This window comes from Eptesicus fuscus, chromosome 13 (assembly GCF_027574615.1).
Source record: "Eptesicus fuscus isolate TK198812 chromosome 13, DD_ASM_mEF_20220401, whole genome shotgun sequence".
Classification (NCBI taxonomy): domain Eukaryota; kingdom Metazoa; phylum Chordata; class Mammalia; order Chiroptera; family Vespertilionidae; genus Eptesicus; species Eptesicus fuscus.
The window spans coordinates 5,053,018-5,075,870 of NC_072485.1; the positions used below are offsets into that span (position 1 = coordinate 5,053,018).

Genomic DNA, 22,853 nt, shown 5'->3' on the forward strand with positions numbered 1-22,853 from the left:
CAGACACTGGCCTACAAATTGTAGCGCCAGCACCGCAGAGTCCCAGCTGCCTGAGGAAGGGGAGTCACCTGTGTCGTTAGCAGTTGAGGCTGGAGGTGGGGGTGAAGCGTCCTGTCAGTCACGGGGGGCTGAGGAGGGCCGTGCTCTTCAGTTAACTATGCCCTCGATACCTCCACGGCCCGTTCTGGTTCACCCTTCACCTCTGTGTGCATCAGCGTTTATGCTAGCATTTGGCAGGAAACATCTCCAAACCAAGAATGACACCATTTGTATATTGTAACAGCATAAACTGGGAATTTTTAAAAAATCATTTGTGTGTAGGTATCTTGTAGGAAAAATATTAAAAAGTTAGTTAAGATTTTAACCAAAAGGTGATAAAGGCAGAGTAAAGCTCAGGATGGGCAGGGGGACAGCCTCTCCCCATTCCACCGCTGACAAGGTGGAAGAAGTCTATTAACTTTCATGTCGCTCCAATCAGAAAGTCACAATCATGTTCCATCTGTAGATTACTCACTACTTAGCGCAGATCTCACCGGGCTGATGCTGTGCTAGCAGACAGCCATGTCCGTTTAAAACGGGCTGAATTTAACAATTGGATCCAAGGGGATTACTCAGTAAAGGGCCTACTTAAATCACTCTGCATGTCCTGCAGGATTGGAATCTAACACTTAAATGGCAAGAGGGGATCAGCCAAGCCTGTGCTGGTCGTTCAACTTTAGAGAAACAGCTCTTCCTCGCGCAGACTTGCCCTCTGGAAATCTCCGAGCAGAACCTGTCCTCCGAGCCGGCCTTGAGGGGCAGGTTTGGTGCCTGGACACGCTGGTGGGGGATTCTGAGAAAGCAAACCCAACTTAGGGGTGCAGCCCTAGCTCACCCTGCTCTTCCCTGCCATTTGCACAAAGGGAAAAGTTCATAAAGTAAGTTAAAGGGCCAAATACACTGACAATCATGAGAAATCAATTAGGTATAAACTTCACTTTCTAAGGTTAATGCCCCATAGTGCTTGTTACATCTCCAGGATCGCACTCCATTAAGCTCAGTTATTTGTAGGTTTCATCATTAATTGAGCACTTCCTGACTTTTATCGATTATTCTCAGAGCTTTAAGGCTATTTTAATGTAGTTCAAGAGATTTTGCTCTATTCTTTTTAAGATGCTTTGAGTTCCGAGCTTCCCATAATTAACTCCAGGGTCAGATGTAACCATAAGATTCCTGAATTTGTGAGATCGTTGAAGAAATATTGATCATGTATCTCCTAAGACTCCAAAGTCCTGTTTTCTAGGTCCCTTCCCTAAAGTCTCTGTTCTTATGTGCCTCTAAGGGGAGAAGCTGGAGTTGTGTGGGGCGTTCACAGTAGGAAACGTGCCCCCGACCAGGAAAATGAGAAGTTTGCTCAAGGGCCAGTCCCGAGTGTAGGACACCATTCTGAGGAGGGTTTCCTCCCCGGTGACCTCCTGATGTGGTGCAGTGAAGGCACACCGGGCAGGCTTTATGGCCGTCCTCGGGCAGTAAGAATAACCATATACGTATATATATATATATATGTATGTATATATATGGTCCGAAAACGGTGTATACACACTTTAACAGTGGCTAGCTCAATTTGAAAATGAAATGTATTTAATAAACAATGCCTTTATAATTATTCAAAATATCTGTATACATTTTTGGGACACTATATATGTGTATATATATGATATTTTAATCATATACATATGATTCCTTAACATCAGGAGAGAAATGAAAACCCAGGCTGATCCCTATATGCTACATTTATGAATACATTCTCCAACTCACCTAAACTCCTCATAGCATCCTCCCAAAAGGGTCCGGCCACTATTTTGAATAGCATTTTCTCCGGCAAAGAGCTTTAATGAAAACCAAGCTATTGTTTAGAATTTTACTGGCCGAGCGGGAAAGTCCCCTGTTGGGAATGAAATGGTAATTGGAATGTGGTAGAAACCTCAAAGCAGCGGCCAGATTTCCAAGGAAGTGAAGCAAAAAAACCGGATTTTATTTGAGTGAATTATGGCTAAAACCCCACTTCAGTGTAGTTACCGTCTGACTTAGAGTCACCTCAGAAAAATCTTACTGTGTTCACTCTGGAGACCTGGGCCTGGGAAACGTGGCAACTGAAATGACAAGACACATCAGGTCGGCCAGTGACCACTTTACTGGTCTTAGGAGTTTTTATACTGGATTTCCTTCCATATTTCTCTTCTGTTAAGAGAAAAAAAAATACTTTTACAAAAAGCTTTCCCTTTGAAGACTCATTAAAACACTTTATTCAAGCTTGTGTTGCTAAAGTATGTATGAAGTAAACTGGTTGTTGATGTATGTTGACCATTTGTTCTTACCAATATCTGATTGGAACAATAAGCATGTTTTGTAAGGTTAGAAGTGCATGGGCATGATTCAAAATCAAATGGATTTTCTCCAAAAAGAAACTAAACAGCAGCCAGCCCTTCTGTGTTTTGAAGGGTCTAATTGGTAGGGAAGATAGCCGGGCGTGTAAGAATGGAATGTTCAGACTAACGTAGCCGAAGGGGTTTCCCTGAAGAAGGATCCTGAGCCTTGGTGTTTTTGGAGCTCATCCTCAAGGCCGGACAGGAAGGCTCCTGTGCTACGGGTGCATGTCGAGCAATGCTAAGCACACCCCGCCACACCCTGGTCCCACCTGGTCTGAACCTGATGGCAGAAGTGCATGAGTGACCTCCAGCACGGATGGTGTACCTGTCATGATGGTTATTGATGTGTGGGTGCGTGCGACGGTCTTTACTTGTCTGTTCAAATGTGGGTGCTTCTCTGTCTGTGTCTTGTGCCTTGTTCTTTTTCTGCCCTGTGTGTCCCCTCTCCACCCCACCCGCCTCCCCGTGTGAGGGTTTGGGTGACGGCATGCCCATGGTCTGGAATAGTGCTTGTGCTTTTGCTGCACTGCTGTCAGCTGGCCTCTCCCGATTCCAGGTGTCCCTCCCTCCTCCCCTCCCTCCCTCTTTCTTCCCCTTCCTCCCCCTGTCCTTCCCTCCCCCCATCCCTCTCTCCATCCCTCCCTCTCCCCTCCTATTTTATTATTATCAAATCTAACTGTTCTTTTGCTTTCCACCTCTTGACACATTGGATGCTGACGATCTCATGAATTTTGATCTCCCAAATGAGTTTTTAAATATTTTTAATTCAGCATGTAATTGTGGTAAGACCAAACTTGGAACCCCTCTGAAATAATTTTTCACTTTCCCTTTCAGTTTCTAAATGTTTATACCTTAGTCACTGCCCTTAGGTAACCGCCCCACGAATCTCCCTTCCCCAGACTTATTTTATAAGTAGTGTAAGCCATGATAAAATTCTAAAGGCACATGAAATTCTCACCTTTCTATTCTAATTGTGGGGAAATTCTGAAGCCCGTTTTAAAGGAAAGCGGCCAGCAGTGCGCATTATTACAACCTCTATGTCCGCCACCTGTGTGTCCCCCTCTGCACACCTCCGTCTGCGCGTGCAGTGGCATCCCGAGGCTGGCGTTCAGCCGGGCTCTGCAGACACGCGGGCCGCCGGCGTCAGGCGCGGTGCAGGCTGCAGACGCCTCGGCCCTGGCGTGCGGCTTGGAAACTGTGTGCTGCTGTCAACCGTGAACCAAATTTCTGCTCCTGGGAAGAAGGGAGGACTCTCCACAAAGCTGACCAAGCAGGAAGAGCAGGAGGCCTGAGCTTTTAGGTTAAAACCGGGGGCACCTGACACCTCTCATGGCTGGTGATGGAAGTCAGTTTCCATGGCTGCCAGGGAGCAGACGCGGGCCTTAGGTAAGAGAGACGTCTGCTGCTTCTCACAGTGGGCGTGCGACCAGGGCCACACGGCTCAGGTTTTGTTTCCTAGAGGTTTCATTGGATCATTCTCTTTTGAAATTTTCTTTTTTAAAAGATAAAGGAAACTCTAATGAACTGAACCCACAAACATTCACATTTTACTTGACCTTGACCTTGAATGTATTTAACTATCTAGGATTTCTTGCTGTTACTAAGTTTTGAAATGTTCCTTAACCCGGTTTAAAAATCAAAGCGCTTTTAGAAGCCAGCGGTCTCCATGCAGAGGAGGAATAAGCACGCAGAAGCTCTGTCTGAAGAGGCTGACTGTGTGCAGTGCCTCGCAGCACACCAAGAAGCGCAATCCATGTCTCCTCACAAGAGACCGTTGTAGTGCAGATAGTAAATTATCATGTTTGCCGCTTAGGACTTTATTAATTGCTCAAAAAAATCCCATGGACCAAAAGTAAACTTTCACTTGTTTAACAACATTTCAAGAAACTTGTTGAATAGATTTTAATGAGAAGTGATGAAAGGGCTTTAACGATTGATACAAGAGTTTAAACAGAAAATTCAGATGTGCTTTCCCCTTATTGTTAAGCTGTGAAGACCCCTTTTGAAGACTGTTCTCTGCTTTATAAAACGTATCTGTCTTCTTTGATAAAATGAGAGGTCTATAATTTTTAGCGTGGAAGAAAACTACCTAAGTCACAGCAATTTGGGGAGGTAAATTTTGCGTGTCCTCACCAGCACATGCAGTGCTTCAGTAAACTCTCCCTGATTATATTTACTCAGAAATGATCCGACTATGGCAGAGCATATAGATTCATAAAGTACAATCGTGGTGCAAAAACAAATTTAATGCCACTGACGTAAATGACTTCCTGCTTTCAGATGTAATCTGAGCAGTAGATTCCAGATGACTTGGTATATTTTAAAGTTTATGCCATTAAAAATGACAGTTCTGTCTTTAATGAGGTGTATATCAACTGTCTGTTGCTTTTTAATGGGAAACTGCATATCAATGATATTTCATAAACACATTTGTCTTTATTTTTTAAAATTAGCTTTCTAATGCCCTCTCCAAGGAAACACGCTTGAGCGGTAGCGCTGCCTACTTGACACATCCTTGGTTAAGGCGGTTCAGTGGGCGCCAAGCACGTATGTAGAACGCTTTGCTATTCATTGGCCGCGCAGACGTGAGGGATTAGCCTTCTGAGAAGTGCAGACTCATAATTAACTACAGAGAAGTACTTTATGTTGCCCATTTATAACAATCATTCAAATAATTGTATTCATCAGTCTTTATACAATGGATCAAGCCACTTAGAAACAGGGACACTTTCAGCCAATCAGATTTCAGAACAGATGGATAGACGGCATCTTTCCTCAGCTACCTCTATAATGCATTGCATTTCTCACTGCTTTCCCTTCAGTTGCCTACATCCATAGTTGGGAGCACTCATGGACTCAAAACCTTCCTGATGCTCACTGGCCCCTGCCCTTGAATATTGGCCTCAAGAGCTGATGATGCGGCCACTTCTTTTGATAGCACCAGCCTAGCTATGATAGTCATGTGGCTGGTTTAGAAAACACCTTACAAAACCCAAACTTCTATGAGCATTTTTACATGAGTGTTTCTGTTACTTTGGGTTTTCTAAAAATAGTGCCATCGGTTTGCATGGCTTGTTTCCCGAGCATTTCTTTTGGCTGCTTTTGTGCTCTGGTTGGTAGTTCACTGAGTGATACTCCCAAATCCTTAATGCAGCAAACACTGGGCATGTACTTTGTGCTTGGCTACAAGAGAAGGGAAAGATGGAAAAATAAACAAGCTGTCCCCTCTCTTAAAGACCTTGCCATTAAATAGGTCCACACATATCTCCAAAAGTGACAAGTCCCATTAGAGAAATATTAGCAACTTGTGTGAATCAGAGGACCTGGAGCAGTCGGACAGACAGGACTTTAAGCAGAACATCGGAGAACAAGTAAAGGCCTCCAGGATTGCCCAACATTTAGTGGTGTTTAGTAAACATAAAGCACAAAGAATGGGAGCCATCTCCTGGCTGAGCCCCAGCCATTCCTTCTCTACTTTGCTCTTTTAACTCAAATCAGAGCCTAGCTGAGAGCCATCACAGCTGGCCGAAACTGGTGGTGAGGGGGATACCGGCATGTCAAACCCCCACTGGAGTATCTCCTGACCTAACTGCTTTTTCAGCTTTGAGAGTTCTATTTTTGAGGAATACCTCTGATTTTTGAAATTTTCTTTTTTAAAAAAACCACTTTGCAAATCAGATTTTCTGATGAAGGCATAGCCTGCAATCTGCAGTGAGCAGATGCTATACCATTTAAAACAAGTAATACAAGAGCATCATAAATTGATCATAAACTGCATTTGTCAGTACTGGCAAAGGATTTCAATTTACAATGAAATGTGAAATGAAACTTACATCAGTATGTAACATGTAAATATATCTGTATTTAAAAGATATATCGGCATCAACAGTCACAATCGGGCTTTATTTATTTTTCTTTTTTGCATGCTGTTATGAATGAGTGATTTTAGACATTCACCTTCATATTTCATGTGCTTTGAAAGTGGAGACTGAGGAATCCTTCTGCCTTGATTGTGTACCAATAACAAAATCAAATGATTGGAGAAATGTACTTACCTATGAATACATTCAAGCTATCCAAAAAGAAAGAGATAGCAAGAGATTTGGCTCATGTTTTTGAGACACTCATCCTCAGTTCTTAAGTGTTTTGTTTATGTCCCTTGAGGAATGAAAAGAAAAACGATTTGTTTTTACTTGTAAGGCCTTACTCAGTTGCCCAATTCCGCAGAAGAACTGGACAGTGAGGACCTCGCAGGTAAGGGCTAGTCATTAGGTAAGGCGCTGCAGTGTCCGACCTGTGGGTGCTCTGTCCACGCCTACAAAATGCCCATTTGGTTTGTTGAGCAATCGATGAGCAATTGTGGATTTTGAGACTAAAGAAAAATCAATGTTATTCACACTGTTTTCCTCCCTCCCACCTCCCTTCCCTGTGGCAGTGGCATGTATATTTCAAGCAGGGGCTGATGCTATGAATGGAGTGGAGGTCAAGTCATGGTGGGGGTTGTGCGCAAGCCACGCAGTTCAGTAGCTTTAATTGAAGTTGATGTCCTCGGTATATGATGGTTCAGGAGAAATTTTGTTGCATTATAAAGCAATTTAAGGATGTTGGGTTATGAGGCAAGATATTTATTTTTAAAAACTCACATTGACCTTTTACTGCCGTGGAGTAGACTAGAAACGCCTTGTCATCGTGTTCTTGGAAGTGGGGTGGGGAGGGACAGGAAGAAAGGGGGCAATTGTTTGTCACACACTGTGATGTAAACTAATGATCCACCTCAGACCTTTTCACCGCACACTGAGCTCTTGCAAAAGAAGGTTTCATGCTTGATTCCAGGATTTAGGTGTTACTAATCCAGAATAAGAAGCATATCCTAAAGGGGGGCCATTTAAAATGGTCAGAGCTAAACCATTTCATGAGCTCCCGTGAGGTTGCAGGACTTCCCTGCCAACCAGCTGTGGCTTCGTGCACATTTTGATCAGTCACTTCTTGGTGAATCAGGAGGAGGAGCCCCTCTCCTCACTGGGAGGAACCAAGACCTGGCGTTGTAGATGCCCCCCACTGCTGGGAAGAAGGCTCCGTGCTGCCCCTTCCGTGCAGCTCCCTTGAAGAGCCGGTTGTTGAGATAAAGTATTAAATACGGGTCCCACCCAGGGAGAGGAAGACAGCACTCACCACCTATCCTTCCGAAGGCAATAGATGTATTGCCTCCTATGCTCTGCCAGCCCCCAGGAGGCCTTCAGGTTTCTGTTAGGTAGCGCATCTCAATCGGAGCTTAGCTGTTGGATGTGTCCTGGAGTGGGAGCTGCAGGACATACCGGCCCCGCTCCCTGCTGTGTGCCTGCCGCATAGTATGCCCACGTGGATGAATAAGTGATTTCCAAACCCCAGTGAATTTACAGAGATAAGTAAATAGAAGATTGGAAAGACAACCAGCCCATCAAGGAAGTGCTGCCTTTTTGCCTCTTATTTGGGGTATATTTGGAGAAGTTGCAAACGCATTAACCTGAGTTTCTGTTAAAATGAGAGCAGACAAGTCCTCCCTGCATAGAAGGTAATGCAGGCATGAGGGATCTCTGCCTCAGTCTATGCCACTCTAACTGAAAACACCGACACGGTGGCCGTGGCATTTGGATCTTCTCAAGGGTCCTAGGAAAGGGCGTTCTCTGTCCCTGACCCCTCTTGGATATTAGCCACACGAGGATCCTTGCAGAAGTCGTTTTTCTCCTCTAGGAAAATGGGATGAAGCAGCCATCCTCCCCTTCTCCACTGCATCATCAATTAAGGACCATTCTGGGTCTCTGAGCGCCGTACCGAGTCAGACGCTGCCCTGCTGCAGTCCTCTCAATCACCCCAAGTCGGGAGCGATAAACCAACAACTGTTTGTGTTCATCATAATGCGGTTAAATTAATCATCGCACTGCTCCCTCCCGCCTCCAGGAGCGCCATCCTGCCGCTCAGGAGCCGCGCCTGCTGAACAACGCCGTCCATCAGGCGGCCAGGCTGCCTTTGCATCTGGCTTGATGAACTAATCAAAAACTGATTAGCACCTTTGTTCAAAGGGGATGCTGATTAATCAATTACTATTGATTGTGAGCTTGACTTCGCTCAGCAGCAAAGAGACATCTGAAGGGGCAAAAAACAACCAATAAAAATTGAGCAGCTGTCATACTGCTTAAATTTATTAAAACAAAATACATTATTTTTTATGAAGCTGTCTTGAAGTGGGTCAGTGAAGGGGAGCATATTGATTGAGAAAGGATGAACTTCTCAAATTTCTGTAGCCTAGAGACTGAATTCAATTATAATACAAGACAAACAGGTTAACACCTGCCTTAAACAGTCCATCAATAAATTAGAGTAGGTGTTGCCCGCTTAATGCTAAACTGTGGTAATGAATCATATTTCCATTCATGCCCGCTCTATCTCGGTGGAAATTTCATTCTTTTCTTAATATGGATAAATGGTATATTCTACATTTTCTTCAAAATAATGATAGTCTGTCTCCTCTCCCCCTCCCCACCCCCCCACTCAGCATCACCCCCTCAGCTCCCGACCGTTTCCTAAGCAACACAGGGCTGCTCCTCACCCAGCGAGCCCAGCCCGTGGCCCATCTCGTCCTTCGGCATTCAGCGTTGTGCTTGTGTATAGCTCCGTGAGTGTCGCAGACCTGGGAGCTTACACAGGTTGACTTTGAGCCCTTTCACTTGCTTTGTGGGTATTAACTTTACAAGAGTTTTGAATTGTTTTATCAGTTACATCTGGTGACAGCTGGTGGGTATTGCCACCCCTGTGGAATAGAATAGCTTTAAGCATCTTTATCCTTCCGTTTTATTTCAAAACTTTTAAACTCTGGTCCCAACTGCCTCAGCAATGGCCGGGCCTCGGGGACTGTTTAGTGGAGTGCGGTGGCAAGCGCTCCGTGTGCCTAGAGCAGCTCATCAGTCTTCTGGTTTTGAAGCAAAGGCATGGACGGGAAGTTCCAGAGCGGCCATGCTTCCCCAAAACACTTTCTCAACTCCTGCCCTACGAACGAGAGCGTGATCTGGAAAAATCCTACAATGTGTCACTCGCACTCCATGGGAGAGTGTGGGTAGAGGGCAAGTTCTAAATGGCTTTGGTAATCCATCCAGGTGTTGCGGAAGAATCCAGCCAGGTGAGCCACCTCTGGTCCCCTAGGTGGCTTACAAAGAAAACATGGTTACACACAGAGCCCGAGTTTAGATAATGGAAGCATTTAAAGGTCTTTGGATCCAGGTGATGTTCCGGGCGGGGATACATGACCGTCTGGTTAGTGTGAATGTGTTTTGAGGGACTGTTAACTAGCCCCCACCTAACGTGTGGCTCAGATTTGGCAAATAGGCTATTTCTTTTCACTGGGAGACTAGTAACAATGTTGATGATAAAACAGCCAGAGCCAGCTGGGCTTGGGCGGTGTAGACGCAGTCAGGGTCTGCCCCATAAACGTAAAATGTGGCATTGTTTACTCATGTTTATACAGTACTAGTATTTACAGCTTAGAAAGCTCTCACATATATTGATGATCTCATTTGCTCTTCATTCACTCAACACAACTGTTGGAGCTCCTGGCACGTGCCAGCTCTGGGCTGGGCGCCGGGGATGCAGCCGTGAGCAAGCCCAGCAGACGCTGGAGCTGCCGCAGGGCCCACGCGCAGTCAGGGTCTGGTGAGAGACGGGCTCAGAGCACAGGAAATCCGTGGCAAACACTGAGGGAGGCAGAGCCGCAGCGGGACAGCAGAGTGAGTGTGGGCCGGGGAGGGGCGGCCCTTGGAACAGAAAGCCCGTGGCCAGGATGAGCCAGACCTGGGAAGGTTTTCATGAGAGAATGTCCCTCTTAGCTCACAGATGAGGAGACCGGCTCCAGAGGTTAAATGATTCACTCCAGAGGCAGGGAGAATTTGAACGCCTGGTTCCTCCTGCCTCTCTAGGAGATGGAGGCTGGTTTAAAGCGGTTTTCTTCCCTGGGAATTCCATTCTTCCTCTGCTCTGGGGCCTTGGGAATCCTTTCCCTCTTGGGCCCTTTTCAATCCAGCCTGTGCATCCAGGACATGAGGAGGGAGAGTCGGGCCCTCCAGACCCATCAGCCGGAGAGCGCGTGCTGACTGCTCTGGATGGTCTCCCAGCATTAAATCCAGCTTTTCCCTTCAAAGCCCTGACTCTCCTGAACTGTGGGACTCGTTTCCCACTGAGATGGCGCTGAACACCATGGGACAGTGTTTGATTGCAGCGGTTACAGCTGTAGATTCCCTTACTTTAAAATCCCATTTAGTACAAGGCATGGCTGGCCAGTCATATTGGGCCCGCCCACGCCAGCTTGTCCATGATGTCCTCACCGTGTGACTTGGAACCTCATCATATTGCTGATCTTCCCATGATCCAACATGCTGCTGTCCCCCCACTGGGAGCAAGGAGACCATCAAATAGGAACTTTCCCTCCAAATTAAAAAGTTGGCGGGCTGCAAGGCACACTGCGAAGCCCAGGTCTGCAGGTTGGACACTGCTTTCGGGTGACTTCACCATATTCACTAATCCACCCTCACCCCCCAAATGCCCGAGGTCCATGGAAGCATCCTTCTCCAGAGAGAGATTCTAGCGGGAAATGTGCGCTTGAAAATACTCCGCGGCCCTGTCCTCTTGAGCAGATGTGTCCTCCTTCAAGGAGAACTCTGGTCCCATCCTCAAAGCCCTGTTCCTGTGAGACCGCAGAGCGGGCTCCCGACGCCTCTCCGTCTCTGGGAACGCTGGCGCTTGCGGAGGGACTCCTGTTGCATGACGTCATCCCCACTGCCGCTTGGATTAACTGCATCCATTCACTTGAGGAGGGAGAGAAGTGGATATTAAAAGCCCACTTGTTCCTATGTGTAGCTGACAACTAGTACTTAATACCTAGCACTCGGATGCTTCACCTGAATCATGACTAGGTGGCCTTCAGCCGCCAGGCTGCAGCCTTGGCCACAGCAGGACAGGAGGCCCCAGTCCCATGTGCTGTTCCGTATAAGGAAGGGCGTGGTGACTTCAGCTGGGCAGGGGTTTACGGGCATCGCACCATCAGAAAACAGTGCCGCGTGTGCAGTACCACCTTACCCCAAAGAGCTGGGAGATGTTTGCCCTGAATCAGTGGTAAGAACTGAATGGAGCCTCAGGCTTTAAGAGGACGGGCTGACACGCGGCAGACACTCCGAGTGCCTCTGCTGTGCCAGCCCTGGCCGGGGAGGCCAGCACACTCAGCAGCACGCAGACGCTCGAAGGACCCTGGGAAATGTGTGGTGCTCAGGGCTCAGAGTAGCCGACAGACCACCTATGTCACAGAACAGTGATGGAGCCCTGCTTCGCCCTCATGGCAAGGCCAGTGTACTTGCCTGGGGACCCCGCAGGAGGTGGGGCCGAATGTCTCCCCGGATCTGCCACTCAGGCCAGTTTCTGGAGGCTGGCATAGGCAGGAAAAGCTATGCACACCCGATCCTGCTCGCCGGGTGCGGTGTTCTCACCCAAATGAGCACGTGCTGAGCCCCGGGCTCACCATCACCACGCGGTGCGGGCTGCACACAGTGCCTGTGAAATGTTAGTGTAGCCGCAGTTACACTGCACGAAGGAGGTGCAGCTGAAGGGATGCGATGCCCGGGACGCGGTGGAGGAGGCTTCCTGTTCCCCTGGCCCACCTGACGCCTCCCTGTCACTCTGAGCAGAGGAAGGTGAGCTGCGCAGCGGCCAGTGTGCCCAGTGAGTATTAACATCTTAATGGGCGCGCCGTGCGCGTGCTGGATGCATTTACTGCTCTCTGACAAGAGGGAATTAAATGTCAGAAGGATTTGTAGCATCTGTAATTGAATTGGTGCTGAGAAAAGCAAATCTTAAAGAATAACAACATATTAGGATTAGCAAGTAATGTGGCATTTTGTCAGTGGTGCCATTCAGTTTGTTCCCCTTGAGTAATAAAGTTGTGCTTTTAAGATGCACACTTATTTTTGTTGTTGTGAGGGAGCTGCGCTAGGTGACGAGAATGAGCAGCTACGTGACTCAGATGGTGCCCGGGTTTTGGTTTGTTTTGTTTTGTGTTGGAGGCCAGATTTTGTTTTTGCGAGAGATTAGGAAAATCCACTGTCAGGCTTTCTCTTTTCCAACAAGTGACACCCTGATCATTAAGCTGCTTCTGAGATAGACTAATCCCCCCTCCAGCCCTCGCCAGCCGGAGACAGCCTTTCCATCCTAAACTCCGGTCTCGGAGCTTTCCACTAAACTGGCCCACCCAGCAAGACTGGGTGCGGGAGACGAGACCGGGCCAGGGACAGGACTGTTGCAAAGAATCAGCGATTCGAACTCTCCTGCGGGCCCCGCCGAGGAGGGCGTGGAGGAGGGGCATCTGACTTGTTCCGTAAATTCAAGTGGGAGGCCTGCTATCCTCAGAACCTGCTAAGGTCGTTTGTCACCCAGGAGAGAACAGGTGGAGCGTTCAAGGGGAGCGTCTAGCTCTCCCCGAGTTTTCAGGGTGCCGCTAGCCCGCGCGGGCGCGTTCCCGGGGGAAGGAAGCAGCACTGGGTGGCACTGTGTATCCGTTACGGTGTCGTACTCGGCTCCTCTGAGGTGGGTGACTTGGTGTCCCTTTGTCAAAAAAACACACAAAAAAACAGCCTCAGGCTGCAGCCTGGCTGCAAGGTGCCAGGGTGCCCAGGTCCCCGTTTGCCAGGAGCTAGTCTGGGGTGCCCTGGCCCTTGGCTCCCTGCGGGCCCCGCCTTTGGCAGCAGAGCCTCTCGGCTCTCACAGACCATGGTTGGGCACTGGTGTGGCGGGTTATGTTCCGCGGCCCCGGCCAGGCCGCAAAGTAGCCACAGAAGCCGGGGCCTGAGGCAGCGGCTCTGGCCTCTACGAGCGGTGAAAGGCAGCCAGCCGGGAGAGGGGAGCCCCGGGAGGGGGACACTGCCCCCCACCAGCCGCCACCTTTCTTGTCAGGCCTGGGAGCCAGGGCCTGCAGGCCTCCCCGCACAGTGCCCTGAGGGATGGGCGGCCAGTCGCCTGGCCAGAGGGAGGGTCTGAGCAGCCTGGCCGGCCCCCCGGGCGTTCCTTTGACACAGTTGTCCTTTCCCTCTGTGAGGCCAGCACGAGGCCAGCGGTGGGAGCTGTGGCTGCGCAGGGGGAGCCCGCATAGCTTCCGCCAACAGCTTATGAACGCGCCCCGGGACCTCGATTGTCGGCTCTTTCCCGAAAGGAAAGCTAACTGGGAACGCTCACCCGTCCGTGGGGTCCATCCTAAGAGACCAGGTGACACCGAGCTGCAGACGCGACTGCAGGCCGGACAGTGCCACACCGCGTGGGCACGCACGCCAGGCAGACACCAGGCTCGGCGACTTAGCCTGTCACCTGCGGTCCTGATGGGATTCTCTGCACGGCGCCACCCACGTGCTCGCTCTGCGGGGCGGGAGCCCCTTCGCGCCCGGCCGCACAGAGGCCGCAGGATGGGCAGTCAGTCCCGAGCGCAGCACCAACCCCTGCTCCTGGGAGGGAAGCACGTCCGCTAGACGACAAGAGCACATTCCCTTCTCGACAAGAGATGGCTGCTGCCCGAGGAGCAGGTTTTATAGGCGTTTGCTTTCCCACGTGGGAGCCGGGCAGCTGGAGAGCCCACCTCTTGGGCTTCTTTTCTGTCTCATTGAGCAAAGGAGCCAGGGGCCTGGGAGCACGTCCCCAGGAAGCAGGAGGCTCTGGCCCGAGCGAAGTCTGAGCCAAGAGGAGCAGGATCCGTGGGTGACGGTGGAGGCACAGCACGCCCGAGTTCTCACTGAGAAGTGGCTTCTGGAGGCCCCGCCAGAGCCAGGCCCCTTTCGGGGTCGGTATCTCCTTCAGGCTCCAGGTTTCATCTGACTCATCAGCCCAGTGCCTCTGACTGACGGAGCGAGGCACCAGCCCCCCGGGTGCCCCGGCCGCAGTGCCCCGGCCGCAGGCACCCTTCCTCACCTGGTGATGGGTGACCAGCGCTCACCCTGCCGCTCCACCACCGTGGGCGAGTCAGTAGCACCGGGAACTCTCCTCCTGGGTCTGCTCATGGGAACAAAGAAAAGCGTGAGACGAGGCTGCAAACAGCCCCCCTCTTCCTAGGGGCGCCCAGCGCCCGGGTGCTAGTGAACCGCCACCGGCCGATGGGCAGGAAGCCGGGCGGGTGGGGTGGGAGGAGGCACGAGGGGCTCCCAGCCCGCAGTGTCCCCTGGGAGTGAAGCATCTGCAGTGATCGGAGGCGGTGGTTACCCAGTGGTAGTGAACCTTCCGATCTGAGTATCGAGCAGGAGCCATCGCCCTCATAGGCAAGCGCCTGCCGTGTGCCTGGCCTGGAGGGCGGGCCGAGCGGTGGCACCAGGTGTGGATGTGGCCGGTGAGCGCGAGCAGCCCAGCTCCGGCGGCTCCAGCTTCACAGGAGCAGAAGCCCAGTGAGTCGTGTGGGCTAGAGAACCCACAGACTCTGCCCGTGCGGTTCTTGTTTTCCTTTACCACCGCTCTCTCTCTTTTCCTGGGCTTCTAGAACGTTCCTGTGCCTTGACCTGGAGGAGGCAGTCTTCTCCACATGGGCCAGGCCCGTGCTGGGTCAGCCATCAACGCTGCTCTCTGCTGTCCCCGGGCGGGCCCTGCCTTCCCCTTTGCCTCAGAGCCGGGCACCCTCTCCTCGTGGCCAGAACCGCTTAGCTTCCCTCGCCAGTTCCCCCGGGTTCCTGGCAGTTGGAGATGCGTTCATTCTCGTTCCCACAGACCCCGGGCTTCGACAGCTCCCCGAGGAAGTCACAGTCCGCTGGCTCTCCTGTTGCTGTGTCTCCCTGTGAGCAGTTGGAATCGGTGCCGCTGGGGCGAGAGTCTCTGATGTGCAAACACAGCCCCCCAGCGGGTGCCGGCAGCCAGGGCACCCCAAGGGCAGCGCTGCCCTTCAGCAAGCTCTGGTGCCTCCTGGAAGATTCCGTGGCCGAGTTCTGCCTTATGAAGTGACTTCCAAGGCTCCGAGGCCGTGGCGTGTGCCGCAGGCAGCGCTTTGGCCGGGACGGGTTCCTCCGCCGATTTCGAGCCCCGCTCTTGGACCCGGTGCTGGGGCCGGCACGCGGCGGGCGGGCTCATGGCGGGCGCGCTGGCACCCACCCCCATGCTCCCCTCCAGCGCATCGCCTGTGGCCCTGGGCCGCCGCGGCGCTCGCTCGGCGTTCCTGTTTGGGGTTGGATTTGGGGGTTTTATCGTCCTTTCGAAGGTAACTCAATGAAACACTTTAAATACTTCATTTTAAAATTTAAACTCTTTAAATTAAAGCCCTCTCCGTGGACCCCCTCGGTCAGGAGTCATTTGCCCACGTCCGTCAGTACTTAACCTGAGCGCAGAATTGGAAATATCGATAGAAAGTGTAAACCGTGCCTCCTGCTGAAAGCGTGCTATCAGGCTTCGGCTCAGAAGAGCGCCATTACCTTTAGCTGTCACGGATCCGCACACTTGATCGATAAACTTCAAATATTATTAGAGGTGGAGGCTTCAGAGATTTGCTCTGTTCTTTGCCGAGAGTCCGAGATAAATCTTTCTTAAAAATGGACTTGAATCTGCGCTCTCGGTCTCCATTCCTCAGGCGTCCAGCAGCTGCAGGGACAGATTTATAGGCCATGTGCTGCTTGTACTGAAAGATTTAAATGGTAAATCCTTCACATATGACTTCACAAATCATGTAAAGTTAAAAGATTTTTACCGTTTCTGTTGCTGCTGTGCTTAAATTGTAAGGTACAGCTAGTAAATCATTTTAATGGAGGTGTCGTACTTGACTCAATAAAAAAAGAAAGACAATGGTTTAGCTTCCACTCCAAAATGTTAATGTATTAATCAACGGGAGAATAATTGTTTTTTACTACATTATAAATCCTGGGTGCCATTAGGATTTCAGCAAGGGGTGATGTAGCCAGTCCTAAATTAAAATTGTTTACCCTGCCATACATCCATTCCGCACGGCCATCGCTCACTCCGGGTCCATTCCGAGCTGTTCCCCAGCCAAGCACGTCACTCCTCCGTCGGAAGAAGACATCCTGAGGGAGCGATGCTTATGAAGGAGAATTAATTGCATTGTGGAGAGCTAAATAAATAAAATAGGAGCCGTCTGCGGTGACGGACAATCATTCCTCGCTGTCGTTTTGAAATAGGTCTTTAGGTTTTAGATTGAGGCTTACTCCCTCACACATCCTACATGTAGCAAGCATGCCACTTGTCTTTAGTCTCATAATCCTGCTTTATCTCTAGGCAGCTGTGGCTTGGAGCGCCTCACTTTCCTCTGCCTGTGCCCAGCAGAGATTAAGATGCTGGGCGGCCCGCCTCCCTCCACAGCTCCCGTTACTGCCGAAAGGTGCCATCCGCTCCGAGCGAGCGCCCTCGGTCAGGGCGGCCGCCCTGGTAGAGCGGCACCTGGGCAGAGAGCGTGAACGCTCAGAGCAGCCAGGGCGATGGGCCCTTCCTTCCCCGCTCCCCGCCTGAGCTGTTCCAGGCGCATTAGCGCCCCTGTGCGGCTCTGGTGAAGTGGCCCGTGGGCGGCGGGGCCAGGGCAGCACTGGCCAGGTCAGTCTGGTCCCGCCTGTAGCTCCTCCCACCTCCCGATTGCGCTCTCTGACTCCTCCGGCCCTGGAGGCCGTGTCCCCGGGGCTTCTGGTGTCTGTGATGAGCTCTACATCCCTCTTCCTCTTCTGATTCCGCAGACTCCCGAGCAGGTGAAGAAGGCTCGATCCGGGCGGTGGACCACGCCGTGATTGGCGGCGTTGTGGCCGTGGTGGTGTTCGCCATGCTGTGCTTGCTCATCATTCTGGGGCGCTACTTTGCCAGACACAAAGGTAAGCAGGTGCCTGGCAGACGGGGCCTCGTGCCCCACCGCCCACATCCGGGGACTTGACAAGGTTGTCCTGGACGGGCAGTTTGGGTTATGTGGCCGCGTGGCCTCTGTGATTCCTGAAGCAGGGAGAGGGAAAGAAAGAAAATCTAGCAGCTGCTGATTAGGACTCTGAGAGTGGATGAGTAGCAAGCACTCCTTGATTTGGGTTTCCTCTAAATACAAAGCTTTGTAGATTGTTACTCGACAATCCATAATTGGGGAGAGAGGGAAAACCACAGAGTCGGGGCTGGTGTGTGAGCTGGGGGTGAAGCACACCGACATGGAGAGAGGACGCCCGTGACCTACAGCTTCCGGGGAGCGGGTGGCCTGGCTCTGCGCCTGCCCCAGGCTCAGGTAGCCTGCCCACAGTGGTCAGAACACTATCTTGGTTTGATGTGCCTGGAAACCCACATAAATATGTATTTTTTTAATTGTCAGTGCAATTGATGTAAATTGCCATGAATCACACACTTATCAGCTGTGCAGTCTTAATGGGCCTCACCTTTTCCAGCGCTTCCCTCCTGCCCCCGCTGCTCTGACCCTCCGCTCCCTGGGTAATTTATTCTTCCTCCTCTTCGTCCGCCCTTGTCTCTCCGCTGTTTCTCTCAGTGCTGTGCAATGAGCTTGCGGGGCTTCCAGTAGATGGACTCTAGGCGCTTGCATACTGCTCGCTTGTAGAACTTGGGTTTGGAGAGGTTCCCTTAAGCTCAGCAATGGAAGTCCAAGGTCCTTGACAACTGCCTTCAGGATCCAAAGGGCCAGTCTCAGGCGGGAAACTGTTTGAGATCTCGGGCTGTGCATTCGTCCCCCTCTGCCCACACCCAGGAGCGGACTGGCCGAGAGCCCGCCGCCTCTCGGGGTTGAGCCAGGAAGTCAGGCCCGAGAGCAGGGCAGAGGTCTGCGCTCGGCTGGGGAGAGCCGGGGGAGAGGCAGAGGAAGGGGGGTCTCGGGAAACCTGAGAGCAAACGGGTCAGCCTTCTTTACCTAAGAGTCCCTACGAAGGCAGTGCACAGTGGAGCAGGGCTCTTTGATGATGACATAGGCAGGGCAGGCCTATGTCATAACATACTTTCTTCACGTAAACTCCTGGGACTTGGTGGTAAGAGCGTCCCCAGCTTTGTACCGTCCTGTCTGTTGTCACTATAAAGGGGCCGTGCCAGTTAGCAAATCCATGAATCTGGGTCCGGCTAGGGTTGCTGTGAGAGAGACTCGCCCGCAGCTTAAGGCAGGCCCAGCCTTGACGAACGTCAGGCTAGTTCTGCACCTGGAACCCACCTGCAGCGGAAGCAGGAGCCAATCAGACACCCTGGCGAGGGCGAGCGCCTCCTCGCCCCCGGAGGCACCAGTGACTGTGGAGACAGGAGGCCAGGTTCGGTGAACGCCTCGAGGAGGCAGTGACGTCGTCAGGGCCCTAATTCATTTCCTGGCTAATTGCTCTTTCTTGCTTTGGTCCTTAACCATGTCTGTGCCTATATCTGGTCATTGGTCCTGGGCGTTGACTGTGTGTGTGTTAGCCAGCAGCTCTCCAGCTTCTGCATTTTTAGCTCCCACTCACGTCTTCTCTGCCGGCATCCCCTGGTCATAATCACTGCTCTAATGTCTCATTTGCTGAATTATATCGCAGCGGTTCAGTCGGAGTGGTGCCTTTGGAACCCCGGATCCCCATTTGTCTCACCCACCCCGCTCTCTCCTTCCGATTGTTTTCTCCCCTCTGCTGCCTGCACACACTGCGCTGATGATGGCCATAAAGCAAGTTGCCATCTCTGTACCGCTTGACACAGAGGCCATCAGACAGTCACGGTGCTTTACCCCTTCATCTTGCAGGTACATACTTCACTCATGAAGCCAAAGGAGCCGATGACGCAGCAGACGCAGACACAGCCATAATCAATGCAGAAGGAGGACAGAACAACTCCGAAGAAAAGAAAGAGTACTTCATCTAGAGCAGCCTTTCCTTTCCATGAGGTGTCCCGCTGGCCCTATTTAGATGATAAAGAGACAGTGACATTGGAACTTGAGAGACATTCGTGTGGTTTTTTATGAATGGGTGGAAAGGCGCGAGACCTGGAAGGCTTGGGATTTGCTGTATAAAAAAAAAATGTTCTTTGAAAAGTACACTCTGCTGATTGACACCTCTTTTTTTTGTGTTTTTTAAATTTTTATTTCCTCCTACCAAGTCAAACTTGGATGCTTGGATTTAGTTTGGGTAGACTGCAGAAAATTCTGTGCCTTGTTTTTTTGTTTGTTTGTTGTGTTCCTTATTTTCTCTTTGTGCGCATTTATTTTTCAAAAATTTGTTTGATTTTTTTTTTTTTTCCAAAATCTCCCCATTTTGGAATTTGCCTGCTGGGATTCCTTAGAATCTTCCTCCCTCCCCCTATTTTGCTATTGTTTTTACTTTTTTGTTTATTGCTGAAGTAACTGCTTTGTGTTCAAAATTCAGTTTCATAAAAGGAGAACCAGCACAGCTTAGATTTCATAGTTCAGAATTTAGTGTATCCATATGCATTCTTCTCTGTTGTTGTAAAGATTTGGGTGAACAAACAATGAGAACTCTTTGCTGCTGCCCATGTTTCAAATACGTAGAGCAGTGAAGACTAGAAACTTAGACTGTGATTCAGAAACTGTTCTGTTTGCTGTGGAACTACATTACTGTACAGGGTTATCTGCCAGTGAGGTGTGTCGCAACGAGGTGGAATCTGTGTGTAATTCTGTGTCTTAGACGGCTCAGTGTAGCTCCCCCACACTGTCCAGGAGGGGTGGGCTGGAAAGAGCTCCTCCTCTTTCAGAGCCCTGACAGACCTGACAGGGAGGGCTGTTCCTTTTGTGTAAGTGGACAAATGTGAGTTGCCACAGGAGGGGACGCAGGGAGGGGAGCGATAGTTCTGCTCTGGCTGTTTCTGTTCCAAATGATTCCATCCACCTTTCCCAGTCGGCCTTACTTCTCACTAATTTGTAGGCAAGAGCAAGTCCGTGCGATGGGAGCATGACTGAGTGGGACAGGTTTTCCCTTTGTGCTCAGCCCGGAAGGGGTGGGATGTGGCCTGCATGTACTGTATATTACAGATATTTGTCATGCTGGGGTGTCCAACTCAAACCCGTGTGAAACTTTCCTTCCTTCCGATCGGGCTCGACAAAGGCAGGAGGTCCAGAAGGAGACCAGTGCTGTTCTCACGCTGGTCTGCGTGGACCTCCGTTCTCAAAAGGTCAGAGCAGAGGTGGGGAGCCGCATGCAGGGCTTTTCAGTTACTTAATCAAAACTCAAATGTGAGTGTTTTTATCTTTTTACCTTTCATACACTAGCCTTGGCCTCTTTCCTCAGCCTTAAGAACCATCTGCCAAAAAATTACCAATCCTCGCATGACAGCAGCCATAGTGCATAGCTACTAAAGAAGCCACCTGAGGGCGTCGTGGGCGGAGCCTTGGGGAAAGGGGAGGAGTCAGTTGTTCTCTACATTTTCTAAAGGCAGGTACGTCTAGGAACCTAGAAGTAGTCCTGAAGGACAGAGACGAAACTCTTACCAGGCGTCCTGGTAAGGCTCCAGACTCCAGAACGCAGTCCCTATGGAAAGATGGCATCAAAAAAGATAGATCTATATATATATAAATATATATTATATAACATTTTCAGTGAGTAACTTTGGATTTTGCAAGGTGCATTTTTACTATTGTTACATTATGTGGAAAACTTACGCTGATTTATTTAAGGGGGAAAAGTGTCAACTCTTTGTTATTTGAAAGCGTGTTTATTTTTCTTGTCTTTATTTTAACCTTTGATAGAACCATTTGCAATACGGGGCCTTTGGGAGCGGGCTGGCTCGAACGAGGAGATCCGCCGAGCAGCCCCGTCTCCCTCTCCCGTCCGAGGCACTAACCCAGACAAAGGCCACAACCCACGTCCCTTTTTCACGGAATTTTATAGCGTGCAGCTCTCTCCCGAGCCCTTAGCTCCCATTCTGACCTAGCGTGACCAGATCAAAGGGTGAGAATCATTGGGCATGTTGGCGACAGGGTTTTTTCAGTCGTTCTTTTGAGGAAAATAAAAAACGAAACGTAGCATCGCTCACAGAATTGGCATCTCCGTTTTGGGACCGCCCATCTTTCTGTTCTGAAAAGTGTACAGTAGTGCAGTGTTCCTGATGTAACTTTATGGCTTACAATGTTGACATGTCTCAGGTCCATGTGTTTCGATTGGTGTTTTCCGTCTCAGGTAGATTGCTAAGTGTAGGCCCCACACATTGGAAAAAAAATAAAATAAAACAAAGCAAAAACAGGAAATTCTGGATTTTAGTTGTATATTGGTTCATGTATTTTTCTTAAGTATACAGTGCACTGTTTGAAATGTATTGTTGAGTATTACTTTGTACAGGTCGGTCACTTTTTTTAGAGTGAAGAAAGAACAAACTTGTTTTTTGTGTTTTTTAAAGGAATATAAAATAATGAAGGATGTATAATTGATGCCAAATAAGCTTGTTCTTTAGTCACACCGATGTCCTATCTCCCTCTAGGCCAGTTCTGTTGCTAAGGTGTCCATGGACGGTGTTACGGTGTAAGAAACTCCATATCCATATGTCCCATTCGCATTTTGTATTGGTTCATGTATACCATTTTTACAAAAGAAAAAAAAAAAGAAAAAAAGAAGTACTATAAGATATCTGTCTTCTTAATAAAAAAATTAATGTTACAAAGTGATCCTTTAATCTCATTATGGACTTTTTAACGGATGTTTCGCGTGCGCGAAGAGATGGGCCCGGTCCGGCTTCCTCCTCAGGACCTTGCGGACCGGAGCAGGCCGCAGGCGCTGGGAAACCTGCCAGCGGGTTGCTCTGATCTGACTTCTCCCGCTTCCTCCGCTCCTCCTTCCTGTCCTTGTTCTCTTCTCCCCCTCAGTGGCCAGGTGGGCCAGGTGCCTGGCAGCGCGGATCAGCGGTTTGTGCAGGTGCGGGATGCAGCGGCAGGCCAGCTGGGATAGGCCCGCCCTCCGTGGACCCGCCCCCCCACCCCCACCCCCACCAACTTCACTGTGTTGGCTGCTCCACCTGTCTCTTACTTTGGGGTTCTGTGTCTTAATAACTCATTCTGCCTTCTTCATTTCAAGTTCTCTCCTTTAACTGAAAGCCGCGCTGCGAAGGACTGGCTGGCCGCCCACGGAAGATCGTTCTCACTTGCTGTCTAGGCTGCGGGGACCTCCGGCCCGTGCACTGCGCGCCCCCGTCTGTCCTTGCCTTGCAGGCCGGGGGGAGCCGTGGCTGGGCTCCCGGGGCTGAGCTGACAAATGCGCGGATATGTCTGAGCTGCCCCGCGTGCCCTTTCCCCTCCAAGCTCCCCCGGGGTTCGCTCTCCCTTCTCTGGGCAGGGCCTGGGGAAAGGCAGCGGGAGACCAGGTGAGCTCCAGGAGAGCCAAAGGCTGGGTATCTCATTTCAGCCTCCTCCCTCCTGGCCTGTCTCTTGCCCGTCTGTAAAAACCAGTCGCCCAGATGTGCAGTGGCGAGCCCCCGCAAGAAACACGGCGTCCGTCCCACCACCCCTGGCAGCAGGAGGTGGCCCTCAGCGGGGGCCCAGCCAGC

At 50.5% G+C, this 22,853-nt stretch overlaps 1 protein-coding gene across 6 annotated transcripts in view; it reads left to right on the forward strand.

Moving 5' to 3' along the window:
- The window catches only part of CADM1 (cell adhesion molecule 1), a 368,112-nt gene extending 346,134 nt beyond the window's left edge, over positions 1-21,978 (forward strand). For 4 of the 6 annotated variants that reach the window (XM_008150136.3, XM_008150139.3, XM_008150140.3 and 1 more), the window contains 2 exons: positions 17,117-17,248; positions 19,111-21,978. In XM_008150136.3, coding sequence (XP_008148358.1) covers positions 17,117-17,248; positions 19,111-19,229 — 251 coding nt within the window. In that variant the 3' untranslated portion in view covers positions 19,230-21,978. Of the gene's footprint in view, positions 1-6,608; positions 6,663-17,116; positions 17,249-19,110 lie in introns of all 6 variants that reach the window. The other 2 variants (XM_008150135.3, XM_008150137.3) reach the window with 1 other exon arrangement.
- Positions 21,979-22,853: the final 875 nt, after the last annotated feature.